Raw genomic sequence first — 12,600 nt, forward strand, 5'->3', positions numbered from 1 at the left:
CAACTCAAGACTGTGCATCCATGAAGCGCTGTGGGCCATCAGCAGCAGCAGAATTGTACTCGAACACAATCTGTAACTTCATGGCCCAGCATAACCCCCACTCTACCATTACCATCAAGCCAGGGGATCAACCATGGTTCAATGAAGAGTGCAGGAGGGCATGTCAGGAGCAGCACCAGACTCTTGGTTTACACTAAGATTTGCATATTATACATATTCCTAAGTTTGATCTTTGAAATACTTGTATCACGTTTACATTAAGCATTTATAGATTCAAAGTAAATATGAGCAGATAAACCAGGTTTATTTAACTTTACAACTTAAAACTTGAGTCTCAAGTCATCTGCATGCTGTTGTCATCATTAATTGTCAACCTTTCTGAGTAAAATTTAATTCTGATCATATTTTATTTCAGCCAAAGAGGCCATAGAGGAAGGCTACTCCCCAGTTATAATAGATAACACAAATACACAGGCCTGGGAGATGAAGCCTTACATTGTTATGGTGAGTGAAAGCTATTTGGAAATGCCTTCTCTAGTCTGGATTTTTCCCTAAACATTCAATATCTTGTAAAGAATGTCAGTTTCTTTGAAATATGAAATGCAACTTCATCTTTTGTCACTTTTAATTTTTGTAAGTACAAGGTGGCCTGGAAATAATTCAACAATGCCTTGGAACTTGAGTCGTCTTTGGAGCACTTGAGTTTTTGATTGTCTGATGCTGTTTAATGCATAGTGCTTTGAAGAGGGAATTGGTGTTTTCTGGCACAAAAAATACCCCAAGTGTTAGATGCATTTGTGACAAAAGTGCTGCAATTTAATAAATGCATGGCTAAATTTCATTGTTACTTTTCTCATCATATCTGCCACCAGAGGTGGAGAAACTTGTTATATACCTCATTTTCATTGGAGTCTTGGCCAAGAAGGTGAGCAAGCAGCCTGTCTGGTGTCGCAAAGCTCACTACATTGTGTTGAAACCAAATACTGAAGCTTTTAAGCAAAATTATTCTGAATTATTTTTACGCTTGTGTTACTCATCTTATTTATGCAACATATCACTCAACATTAAAGGTGAGTATCTAACTGTTCGTATAAAATTTGGTGTGCTCCCATATTAAAATGAAACGCAGCGAATGAAGCAGAAAACTCAACATTTCAACATGGACAGTAGGTTTGACAAAGCTGGAAACATGTATGCAAGAACCAAGTTAAATTAGTGCAAAATTTTAAAATCCAACACACCACATCATAAACAAGAAAAAGTGATGAGAAATGGCAGTTCTTTCAATTTTAATTCTTTAAATGCAAGTTACTTCTGTATGTTTTGTTAGACAAAGTTTAAACATTCTGCTGTAGATTTGATTAATAGCTTTTTTGCCACCTAAAAGCCAATGAAGTGTGAACACTTCATTTTCATTGAAGGCTCCTGCAAAGGAACTCAATGTTACCCCTACCTTCCTCTCTCCATAAATGTTGCCGGAACTGCTGAGTGTTTCTAGCGTTTTCTGTTTTGGCTGAGCAGAATCATATATCCCACTGCTGGTTCTTTTGCAATACTTTGTATGAAATTGTATGTCCATTTGCTAGCAACATTTACAACAGAAAATTGTGTCACGTAAAAGCTATATGTGGAAGAAAAATCGAGAAAAAAAATTACTTCAAAAACAATACTGTGCAAAAAAGCTTTAAGGAGCTTGAAATAATTTTTGATTTGACCTGTTGAGACTCTTGATGGGGGTGATGGGAGCAAGGGTGATGGCAATACTCGCATCGTGGGGTATGAAGCCTGATCAATATTAAAATCAATGAGCCAGGAGTTTTTCCGTAGTGTTTAAATCCTAGGTCATAACAACCCTTAGTCAGAGGAACTGATGGCCATGAATGTTATCCAGCACTTTAACAGGCCCTCGTGTGTTAATTGTATATTAATTGTGTTCAGTTGTTTGCAGGTGGTAGACATTAACTGGCTATTCACATGTGCTCTTATGTAAAAAAAAAATTAAGGAGCTGGCTAAAACTCTGTTGGCTACGTTAGGAAGTGCATATTTGAAATAGGTATCTCGAAAATAAAAGATTATAAAAACGTGAAAAGATTGGTTCCAGCTCTATCTTTCACTACCTGGCTTTCTGTGAAAAGGGAGCCTGGCTTCCTGAAACCTGCTGCGCTGCAGTGTTCTCACCCGGCCTGAAAGGCCAGGAAGGTCAGGCAAGAAAGGGGAGGCTTTGTTAGCAGCTAATTACGTAGGAATGGAATGGCAATCCGGCTCTGCCACTCTGTGGAAGTTGCGGACCTTGTATTTTTTGAGACAGGTGCTAATTAAAAAGGAAAACTGAAAAGGGAAACAGAAAGAAAACTGACTGTCCCAGTTTCTAAGATTGAAACTGAGGTTGGAAACCAAAACTTCTGGGAGGACAAACTGGTTGAAACTTTGTAATAAGGACACAGTACTATCAGAGCCCAGATGAAGGTGATGATTCCAGTGGTGCAGTATAGGCAGGCTGAGAAAGACGGAGGTGAGATCTGGAAGCTAAGAATAGGCTAATATACATTTGCTGCAGCTGTTTCTATTACTTGAAGAAAACACTAGTGGATCTACACCAGCCTGAGTTGAGGAGGTTCTGCAGACCTGTGCCATTTTTGATGAAGACTGTACCTTTGGAGCTCAGGTTGGTTGTACTCTGCTGTTGGCTGGGGGTCAGGCTAAATCCTAAAAGGAGAGGAGCTAAAATTGTTTTGAGAGGAAGACAGCGCTTAGAAGGACTTTGCGACTGAGATTGATGACATATATGCTGAATGAACTGCCAAGCCAGATCTGTCTTAGTGGTAAAAACAGAAAATGCTGGAAAAACCCAGCAGGTCTGGCAGCATCTGTGGAGAGAGAAACAGAGCTAATGTTTGAAGTCCAATATGACTCTTCGGAACCCAGTCTGTCTTAGTAATAACTGCCGTTTAGAATGTAATTTAGGGGGGAATATGTAATGAGGGGGGAGGTGATGGCGTAGTGGTATTGTTGCTGGACTAGTAATCCAGAGACCCACGGTAATGCTTTGGGGACTGGGGTTTGAATCCTGCCATGGCAATGGTGGAATTTGAATTCAATAAAAATCTGGAATTAAAAGTTGAATGATGACAATGAAAACATTGTCAATTGTGAAAAAAAACCCATCTGGTTCACTAATGTCATCCTACATGTGACTCCAGACCCAAAGCAGTGTGGCTGACTCTTAAACATGCCCTCTGAAATGGTTTAGCAAGCCACTCAGTTGTAACAAACCGCTACAAAGACACAAAAAAGGAATGAAACCGGATGGACCACCCGGCATCGACCTAGGAAACGACAACGGCAATCGCAGCCCTGTTGACCCTGCAAAGTCCTCCTTACTAACACCTGGGGGCTCGTGCCAAAATTGGGAGAGCTGTCTCACAGACTAGTCAAGCAACAACCAGCCTCACGGAATCATACCTTACAGATAATGTCCCAGACACCACCATCACCGTCCCTGGGTATGCCCTGTCCCACCGGCAGGACAGGCCCAGCAGAGATGGCGGCATAGTGGTATACAGTCAGAAGGGAGTTGCCCTGGGGGTACTCAACATCGACTCTGGTCAAACATGGGCAAGGAAACCTTCTGCTGATTACCAGGTACCGCCTCCCTCAGCTGATGAATCAGTGCTCCTCCATGTTGAACATCACTTGGAGGAAGCACTGAGGGTGGCAAGGGCGCACAATGTTCTTTGGGTGGGGGATTTCAATGTCCATCACCAAGAGTGGCTCGGTAGCACCACTACTTTACCAAGCTGAATTGACCTAAATGACATAGCTGCTAGACTGGGTCTGCGGCAGGTGGTGAGGGAACCAACAATCGGGAAAAACATACTTGACCTTATCCTCACTAACCTGCCTGTTGCAGATGCATCTGTCTGTGACAGTGTCGGTAGGAGTGACTGCACAGCCTTCACATTGAGGTTGCCCTCCATCGCGTTGTGTGGCACTACCACCGTGCTAAATGGGCTGGATTTTGAACAGATCTAGCAACTCAAGACTGGACATCTATGAGGCGCTGTGGGCCATCAGCAGCAGCAGCAGAATTGTACTCGAGCACAACCTGTAACTTCATGGCCCGGCATATCCCCCACTCTACCATTGCCATCAAGCCAGGGGATCAACCATGGTTCAATGAAGAGTGCAGGAGGGCATGTCAGGTGCAGCACCAGGCATACCTAAAAATGAGGTGTCAACCTGGTGAAGCTATAAAACAGGACTACTTACGTGCCAAAGAGCATAAGCAGCAAGTGATAGGGCTAAGCGATCCCACAACCAATGGATCAGATCTAAGCTCTGCAGTCCTGCCACATCCAGTCTTGAACGGTGGTGGACAATTAAACAGCTCACTGGAGGAGGAGGCTCCACAAATATCCCCATCCTCAATGATGGAGAAGTCCAGCACAACAGTGCAAAAGATAAGGCTGAAGCATTCGCAACAGTCTTCAGCCAGAAGTGCCGAGTGGATGATCCATCTCAGCCTCCTCCAGAGGTCCCCAGCATCACAGATGCCAGTCTTCAGCCAATTCGATTAATTCCACGTGATATCAAGAAACGGCTGAAGGCACTGGACACTGCAAAGGCTATAGACCCTGACAACATTCTGACAATAGTTCTGAAGAATTGTGCTCCAGAACTTGCCACGCTCCTAGCCAAGCTGTTCCAGTACAGCTACAACACTGGCATCTACCCAACTATGTGGAAAATTGCTCAGTTATGTCCTGTACACAAAAAGCAGGACAAATCCAACCAGGCCAATTATCACCCTGTCAGACTACTCTCCATCAGTAAAGTAATGGAAGGTGTTATCAACAGTGCTATCAAGTGGCACTTGCTTAGCAATAACCTGCCCAGTTTGGGTTCTGCCAGAGCCACTCAGCTCCTGACCTCATTACAGCCTTGGTTCAAACATGGACAGAAGAGCTGAACTCCTGAGGTGAGGTGAGAGTGACTGCCCTTGACATCAAGGCAGCATTTGACTGAGTGTGGCATCAAGGAGCTCTAGCAAAACTGGAGTCAATGGGAATCAGGGGAAAAACTCTCCACTGGTTGGAGTCATAGCTAGCACAAAGGAAGATGGTTGTGGTTGTTGGAGGTCAGTCATCTCAGCTCCAGGACATCACTGCAGGAGTTCCTCAGGGTAGTGTCCTAGGCCCAAGCATCTTCAGCTGCTTCATCAATGACCTTGATTCCATCATAAGGTCAGAAGTGGGGATGTTCACTGATAATTGCACAATGTTCAGCACCTTTCACGACTTCTCAGAAACTGAAGCAGTCCATGTCCAAATGCAGCAAGACCTGGACAATATCCAGGCTTGGGCTGACAAGTGGCAAGTAACATTCGCGCCACAGAAGTATGAGGCAATGACCATCTCCAAAAAGAGAGAATCTAGCTATTGCCCCTTGATGTTCAATGGCATTACCATCACTGGATCCCCTGCTATCAACATGCTGGGGATTACCATTGACTAGAAACAGAACTGGACTAGCCACATAAATACTGTGGCTACAAGAGCAGGTCAGAGGCTAGGAATCGTGTGACGAATAACTTACCACCTGACTCCCCAAAGCCTGTCCACCATCTGCAAGGCACAAGTCAGGAATGTGATGGAATACTCCCCACTTGGCTGGATGAGTGCAGCTCCTACAACACTGAAGAAGCTGGACACCATCCAGGACAAAGTAGTTCACTTGATTGGCACCACATCCATAAACATTCATTCCCTCCACCACCGATGCACAACAGCAACAGTGTACCATCTACAAGATGCACTGCAGGAAATCACCAAGGTTCCTTAGACAGCACCTTCCAATGGAAGGGTTAAGGACAGGCAGAATGATAAAAACACCTTTCGCAGATCTAGCTGTTGCAACAGAAGACAACATTGGAACAAAAATGATGGGCAAATGAATCCCAGGAATGCCCAAGGAAAAGTTAATAGGTGCTTTAGGTGTGATTTGAAGTATCATTGTGCGTTAAACTGTCCAAAGACAAGAGGCAGTGTTCATGAAATGAAACATAGAATTCTGTGGAAGAGGGGCAAGGTGATGATGAATCTGCAAAAATTATACTGGCCACAAGGAGTTTTAGTCCTGAGGTGCATGCATCAGTCATGACTCCTTTAACTGTGTAGTACTGTACGATATAACGCTTGGACTTCAACAGTGTGTTAAAATATTATCTTGATTCACTGAGTAGGCACGATTGATGCGAAGTTAAGGGATAGAAAAGCACGACTTGCTTTAGGCTTGGGGATAACATCACATTGAGATCACTAAAGAGAGTTGTAATTCCATGCAAGATAACTGAAGTAAGCCATTGTATAAGTACTCATGTAGCCTCTAGTAAGATACCTATGCACTCAAGCAAACCTATGAAAAAGGCACAAATTAAACTTGATTGGGAGCATGGTGAGGCAATTATTTTTTGGGAGGCCAGTTGATCTCCAGTTTACCCAGTTGGATTACTATTGTACCCCCTTAACAAAACCTTCTGTTTCTCATCACATTGGACAAGTTTTAATGGCATTAGTTGATGAGAATCAGAGAGAAATAAAGCAAATTGCCTTAAAGTTACCAAGATATTTTGCTCACGCTTCTTGTCAAAGTTTAAAAATTTTGCTGAAAGATGTAGGTTTAGCTGATGAAGAGTATATCAGACTAATTACTAGAAGAGATCAGTGAAAATTGTGAAATCTGTATATAAAAAAAAAAATGGAGGGTGTGGCCACATCCTATTGTAAGTTAGCTTAACGTTGTCATAGGTAAGATGATAGAAGCTATTATTAAAGACGTTAGAGCAGGGCACTCAAATAAATTCAAGATAATCAGGCAGAGTCAACATGGTTTTGTGAAAGGGAAAGTTTTATTTAAGCACTTTGTTGGAATTCTTTGAGAAAGTAACATGTGCTGTGGATAAGGGGGAACCGGCGGATGTTGCTGCACTTGAATTTCAAGAAGGCATTTGATAAGGTGCCACATAAAAGGTTATTGCTGAAAATAAAAGTTCATGGTGTTGGGGGTAACATATTGGTATGGATAGAAGATTGGCTAGCTAATAGGAAACAGTAGGCATAAATGGGTCATTTTCTGGTTGGCAAGATGTAACAAGTGGCGTGCCACAGGGATCAGTGCTGTGGTCTCAACTTTCTACAGTTTTATATAAACTATTTAGTTGAAGGAACAGAAGATATGGTTGCTAAATTTGTTGATACAAAAATAGGTTGCAAGGTTAGCTGTGAAGAGGACATAAGGTGGCTACAAAGACCTGGCAAATGGAGTATAATGTGGGAAAATGTGAAATTGTCCATTTTGGTAGGAAAAATAAAGAACAAGTATATTATCTAAATGGTGAGAGATTGCAGTTCACTGCGATGCAGAGGGATCTGGGTGTTCTAGTGCATGAATTTCAAAACGTTTGTACACAGATACAGCAAGTAATTAGGAAAGCTAATAGAATGTTATCTTTCATTGCGAGGGGAATTGAATACAAAAGTAGGGAGGTTATGCTTCAGTTATGCAGGACATTGAGACCACATCTGGAGTACTGTGTACGTTTTTTTTATTGATCCATTCATGGGATGTGGACATCGCTGGCTAGGCCAGCATTTATCGCCCATCTCTAATTGTCCTTGAGAATGTGGTGGTGAGCTGCCTCCTTGAACTGCTGCAGTCCATGTGCTGTAGGTACACCCACAGTGCTGTTAGGGAGGGAGTTCCAGAATTTTGACCCAGTGATGGTGAAGGAACAGTGATATATTTCCAAGCCAGGATGGTGAGTGGCTTGGAGGGGAACTTCCAGCTGGTGGTGTTCCCATGTGTCTGCTGCCCGTGTCCTTCTAGACGGTAGTGGTTGTGGGTTTGGAAGGTTTGGTGAGTTCCTGTGTTGGTACTGTATTGTATTGATTTGGTCTCCTTATTTAAGGAAGGATGTAAATGCCTTGTTAGCAGTTCAGAGCAGCTTAACTAGACTAATAGCTGGAATTGGTGGGTTGTCTTATGAGGAAAGGTTGGGCAGGCTAGGCTTGTATCTGCTGGAGTTTAGAAGAGTAAGAGGGAACTTAACTGAAACATATAAGACCCCAAAGGCTGTTGATAGGGTGGATGTAGAAAGGATGTTTCCTCTTGTGGGCGAATCTGCAACTAAGCGTCACCGTTTAAAAATAACGGCTTGCCCATTAAGGACAGAAATGAAGTGAAATTTTTTTCTGAGGATGTAGGTCTGGAATAATTTTAATTCAGCAATGCTATTTTGAGAATGTTACTCCCATCCCATTTAATAGTACTTGGGCATCACAGAAAGGTGATTATTGCTAATGAAGCAACAGAGCATTTGTGAAACCTGATCAGTCAGTTGAACCGGCTGTGCAGTCAGGCTATACCTGATGCTGGTTTTGACATGCTGGAGTTAAATATTACAATGAAAGACCCGAAAGTGGAGAATATTTTAAGGGCAAATAAAATATTTTTAAAAATTAAATCTAATAAATGTGTACTCAAGTTCTCATCCTTGGGTGACCTAAAGAACATGAAGCTAGTTATTTTTAGTGATGCTTCACGTGCTAACTTTTTTCTAGTGAAGCTGGTTTCATAATTTTTCTTATGAGAATGGGAAGTATCCTTTAACTTGGGAAGCTAATAAAAAGAATTGTCAAAAGTACTCTGGCCGCCAAAATACTCACTCTTGGGGAGGCATTAGATTATGGGATTCTATTTGTACAGAAACTCACTTAAAATATTTTACCATGGACGTATTGAAGATAGTATATCTATTGAATGTTAGAAGTATAGAAAAGTTACAGCACAGAAAGAGGCCATTCAGCCCATCGTGTCTGTGCTGGCCAAAAAATAAAAGATTAAAAAAAGCAAGCTGCCCGTTTTAATCCCACTTTCCAGCACCTGGTCTGTAGCCTTGCGGGTTACAGCACTTTAGGTGCAGATCCAAGTACCTTTTAAATGAGTTGAGGGCTTCTGCCTCCACCACCAAACCAGGCAGTGAATTCCAAACACCCAGCACCCTCTGGGTGAAGAAGTTTTTCCTCATGTCCCCTCAAATCCTCCTACCAATCACCTTAAATCTGTGTCCCCTGGTAATTGACCTCTCTGCTTGGGGAAACAGGGCATCCCTGTCTAGTCTAGCTAGGCTCCTCATAATCTTGTACATCTCAATCAGGTCAACCCTCAGCCTCCTCAGTTGCAAGGAAAAAAACCCCAGCCTATTCAATCTTTCCTCGTAGCTGCAATTTTCAATCCTGGCAACATTCTTGCAAATCTCCTCTGTACTCTCTCCAGAGCAATTATGTCCTTTCTGTAATGTGGCGACCAGAACTGTGTACACAATTCCAGCTGTGGCCTAACCAGCGTTTTATACAGTTCCATCATTACATCCCTGCTTCTGAATTCTGTATCTCGTCCAGTAAAGGAAAGCATTCCATATGCTTTCTTTACTACCTTTATCCACTTGTCCTGCCACCTTCAGGGACCTGTGGACCTGTGCACCAAAGTATCTCACTTCCTCTACCCTTTCCAATACCCTCCCATTTATTATGTATTCCCTTACTTTTTTTGCCCTTCCCAAATTCCTTACCTCACTCTTGTCTGGATTGAATTCCATCTGCCACTTTTCTGCCCACTCAATCAAACCATTGATATCATTGTGGAAACAACAGCTATCCTCTCCACTATCAACTACATGGCCAGTTTTTGTGTCATCTGCGAATTTCCCAATTATGCCATCCACATTTAAGTCCAGATCATTAAACAAATAACAAACAGCAAGGGATCCAGCATTGAGCCCTGTGGAACGCCACTGGAAATCGTTTTCCATTCGCAAAAACATCCATCAACCTTTGTTTCCTGTCGCTGAGCCAATTTTGAATCCAACTCGCCACATTCCCCTGTATCCCATGGGCATTTACTTTTCTGACCAGTCCGCCATGTGGGACCTTGTTAGATACCTTACTAAAATCCATGTAGACAACATCCACTGCACTAACCCCATTAATCCTCCTTGTGACTCCCTCAAAAAATTCTATTAAATTAATAAAACATGACCTTCCCCTAACAAAACCATGCTGATTACCCCTGATTAATCTGTTCCTTTCTAAGTGACAGTTTATTCTGTGTCTCAGAATTGATGCTAATAATTTTCCCACCACCGAAGCCAGGCCTATAATTATTTGGTCTATATGCACCCTTTTTAAATAATGGTACAGTGTTCGCAGACCTCCAATTCTCTGGTACCTCATCTGTATCTCGTGAAGGTTGGAAAATAATCCTCAGAGCACCCACTATTTCCTCCCCGGCTTCCTTTTAACAGCTCTCGCTTCACACCTGTACTTTCTATACTCCTCTAGGCTTTCCACAGTATTAAGTTTTTTGTGACTGTCATAAGCTTTCTTTTTCTGCTTTCTCTTACCTTTACTTCTAGATAACCAGGGAGCTCTAGATTTGGCAGCATCACCCTTTTTCATTGTGGGGACATGTATACACTGCCTGTAGAATCTCACTTTTGAATGCCTCCCACTGGTCTGTCACTGTTACTTCAAGTAGCTGTAAGTTCTAGGTACTATTTGAACTTAAATTCCAATTTTGTTTGTTTGAGAAATTCAGGATGAGACAATTTAGTCATGTAACTCAGGAAAGTTATAAGTTTATACTTAGTACACCAGGGCAGTGATTTTACTGGCTCAACGCAGTTCGTGCATCCCAGTTCAGCTGTGGGCACAAGTCGACACTCGGCCTCTGTTCCCTCTCTGTCACTTCTGTGGTCTTCTGCTTCCCCGTGGACAGCAGGCTCTCCAAACTTCAGTTTCAAACTTGCTGTGTGCTTTGGTCAGTGAAAGCTGCTGCTTATTAACTCTTTCTAAGCCACAACCCACAGCGTGATCAATGTATTGCATTCTGATTGGCCTAAATGAGGCAAGGCTATTTTCTAATTGGTTTAAGGGGTGCATGATCAATTTGTGATTGACCCCCAAGGGTGATGGTCATTGACTGATGTCACTTTCCACTGTCCTCTGACTGGTTTCTTAAAATGCCAATTCCTTGTAGGATCATCCTCATTATAGTTTGTTTCTGTTATTTTAATGACTTTTTGCTAAGGTAAGAGGGTGTTTTATGATATCATCTTTGCCCATTTGTTTAGAATAGGGGAAGTATTCTGTCATGCCCTCATGAATGACACCTTGAACTCATCGTCTCAAACTTTGCCTACTTGGTGCAGGTTCCTCACTAAATCAGAGCCTTTATCAGTGACTGTTTTTAGAGGCCATTGGCTTGGTGATGTCTTTCTCTCTGTGGCTGTTGGTAATTGGAATGAGTTACTTTACTTTTAAAACCAAGGATAGAATGGATAAGTTGCTTATAACTTAAAACTATGTAGGCCTGATACAGATTACAAAGTACTAATACAGAAGATTACAAAATAGGTAATACTTAAAAGTTGTACAGAGTGTGTATAAAATATAAGTGCTTAGCAATAATCAGTGTTTAAAATGTAAGGTAGTAAAGCCTCCTTATACATTCGATTAATACTTGGCCTTGAGTGATAAAAGTCTAAAAGGATTATACAGTTACAAAACTAGTCACCCACTATTACAGAAGTCAACTCCAATACAAAAAATACATTGAACCAAATGTAACTGCTTTCTTCTAAAACTCTATGAATTAAAACTAACTTGATGTAGAACACAGCTATTATTATTCTTTCCCCCCTCTCTGTGGTAAGCTCCTTCTAACTCTAAGATAAAAGCAAAAAATTGTGGATGCTGGAAATCCAAAACAAAAACAAAAATACCTGGAAAAACTCAGCAGGTCTGACAGCATCTGCGGAGAGGAACACAGTTAACGTTTCGAGTCTGTATGACTCTTCAACAGAACTAAGGAAAAATAGAAAAGAGGTGAAAACCTTCTAACTCTCCTTGGCTGATAACACCAGATTTTGATAAGGTTTTACGATGTGGGGGGATGTAAACTTGCCCACTCAACCTTGAAAAAGGCAAGTTCTCGCAATGTGGCTCTGTGATGTGGAGTTAAGTACATCAGGGGCCTCTTCAGCATTTGTTCTGTAATTAACTCACTAGTATGTTACCTCTATCGTGTCTAAAATCCCGTGAAGCCTTTTTCTGTCAAATGAAGCTAAGCAGAGTCACATGATATTAAATGCTGAAGTCCTCTATTGGTTACAGTTAAAAGGATAACATACCATAAAGTTAATTGATCAATATAGTTCAATTGTGTGATCTAAATTAAAACTAATTATTAAACATCAATTTCCCTGCAACCCACTTTGGCCAGATCACTCCTCGGTTTCATAAAATTTGTCTTTCCCCAATTTAGAACTTTTACTCCTGTTCTAGCTTTATCCTTTTCAATAATTATATTAAATCTAACTGTGTTATGGTCACTGTCTCCAAAATGGTCACCCACTGCTACTCCATCCATTTGCCCAGCTTCATTTCCTAATACTAAATCTAGAATTTCACTCTCTCTCGTTGGGCTTGTTATGTACTGGCTAAAAAAAGTCGCCTTGAATGCAGTTCAAGACTTGTGTGCCC

The 12,600-nt window shown here is 41.8% G+C and overlaps 1 protein-coding gene and 1 long non-coding RNA gene across 2 annotated transcripts in view; both read left to right on the forward strand.

Annotated features, from left to right (window-relative positions):
* The window catches only part of LOC144683608 (uncharacterized), a 559,012-nt gene that overhangs the window by 496,268 nt on the left and 50,144 nt on the right, over window positions 1-12,600 (forward strand). The window lies entirely within an intron of this gene.
* n4bp2 (NEDD4 binding protein 2) overlaps window positions 1-12,600 on the forward strand; it is a 97,711-nt gene that overhangs the window by 34,967 nt on the left and 50,144 nt on the right. Inside the window, exon 4 of the mRNA XM_078546540.1 lies at window positions 416-504. Coding sequence (XP_078402666.1) covers window positions 416-504 — 89 coding nt within the window. The remainder of the gene's footprint in view (window positions 1-415; window positions 505-12,600) is intronic.

Source organism: Cetorhinus maximus, chromosome 1, assembly GCF_964194155.1.
Source record: "Cetorhinus maximus chromosome 1, sCetMax3.hap1.1, whole genome shotgun sequence".
NCBI lineage: Eukaryota > Metazoa > Chordata > Chondrichthyes > Lamniformes > Cetorhinidae > Cetorhinus > Cetorhinus maximus.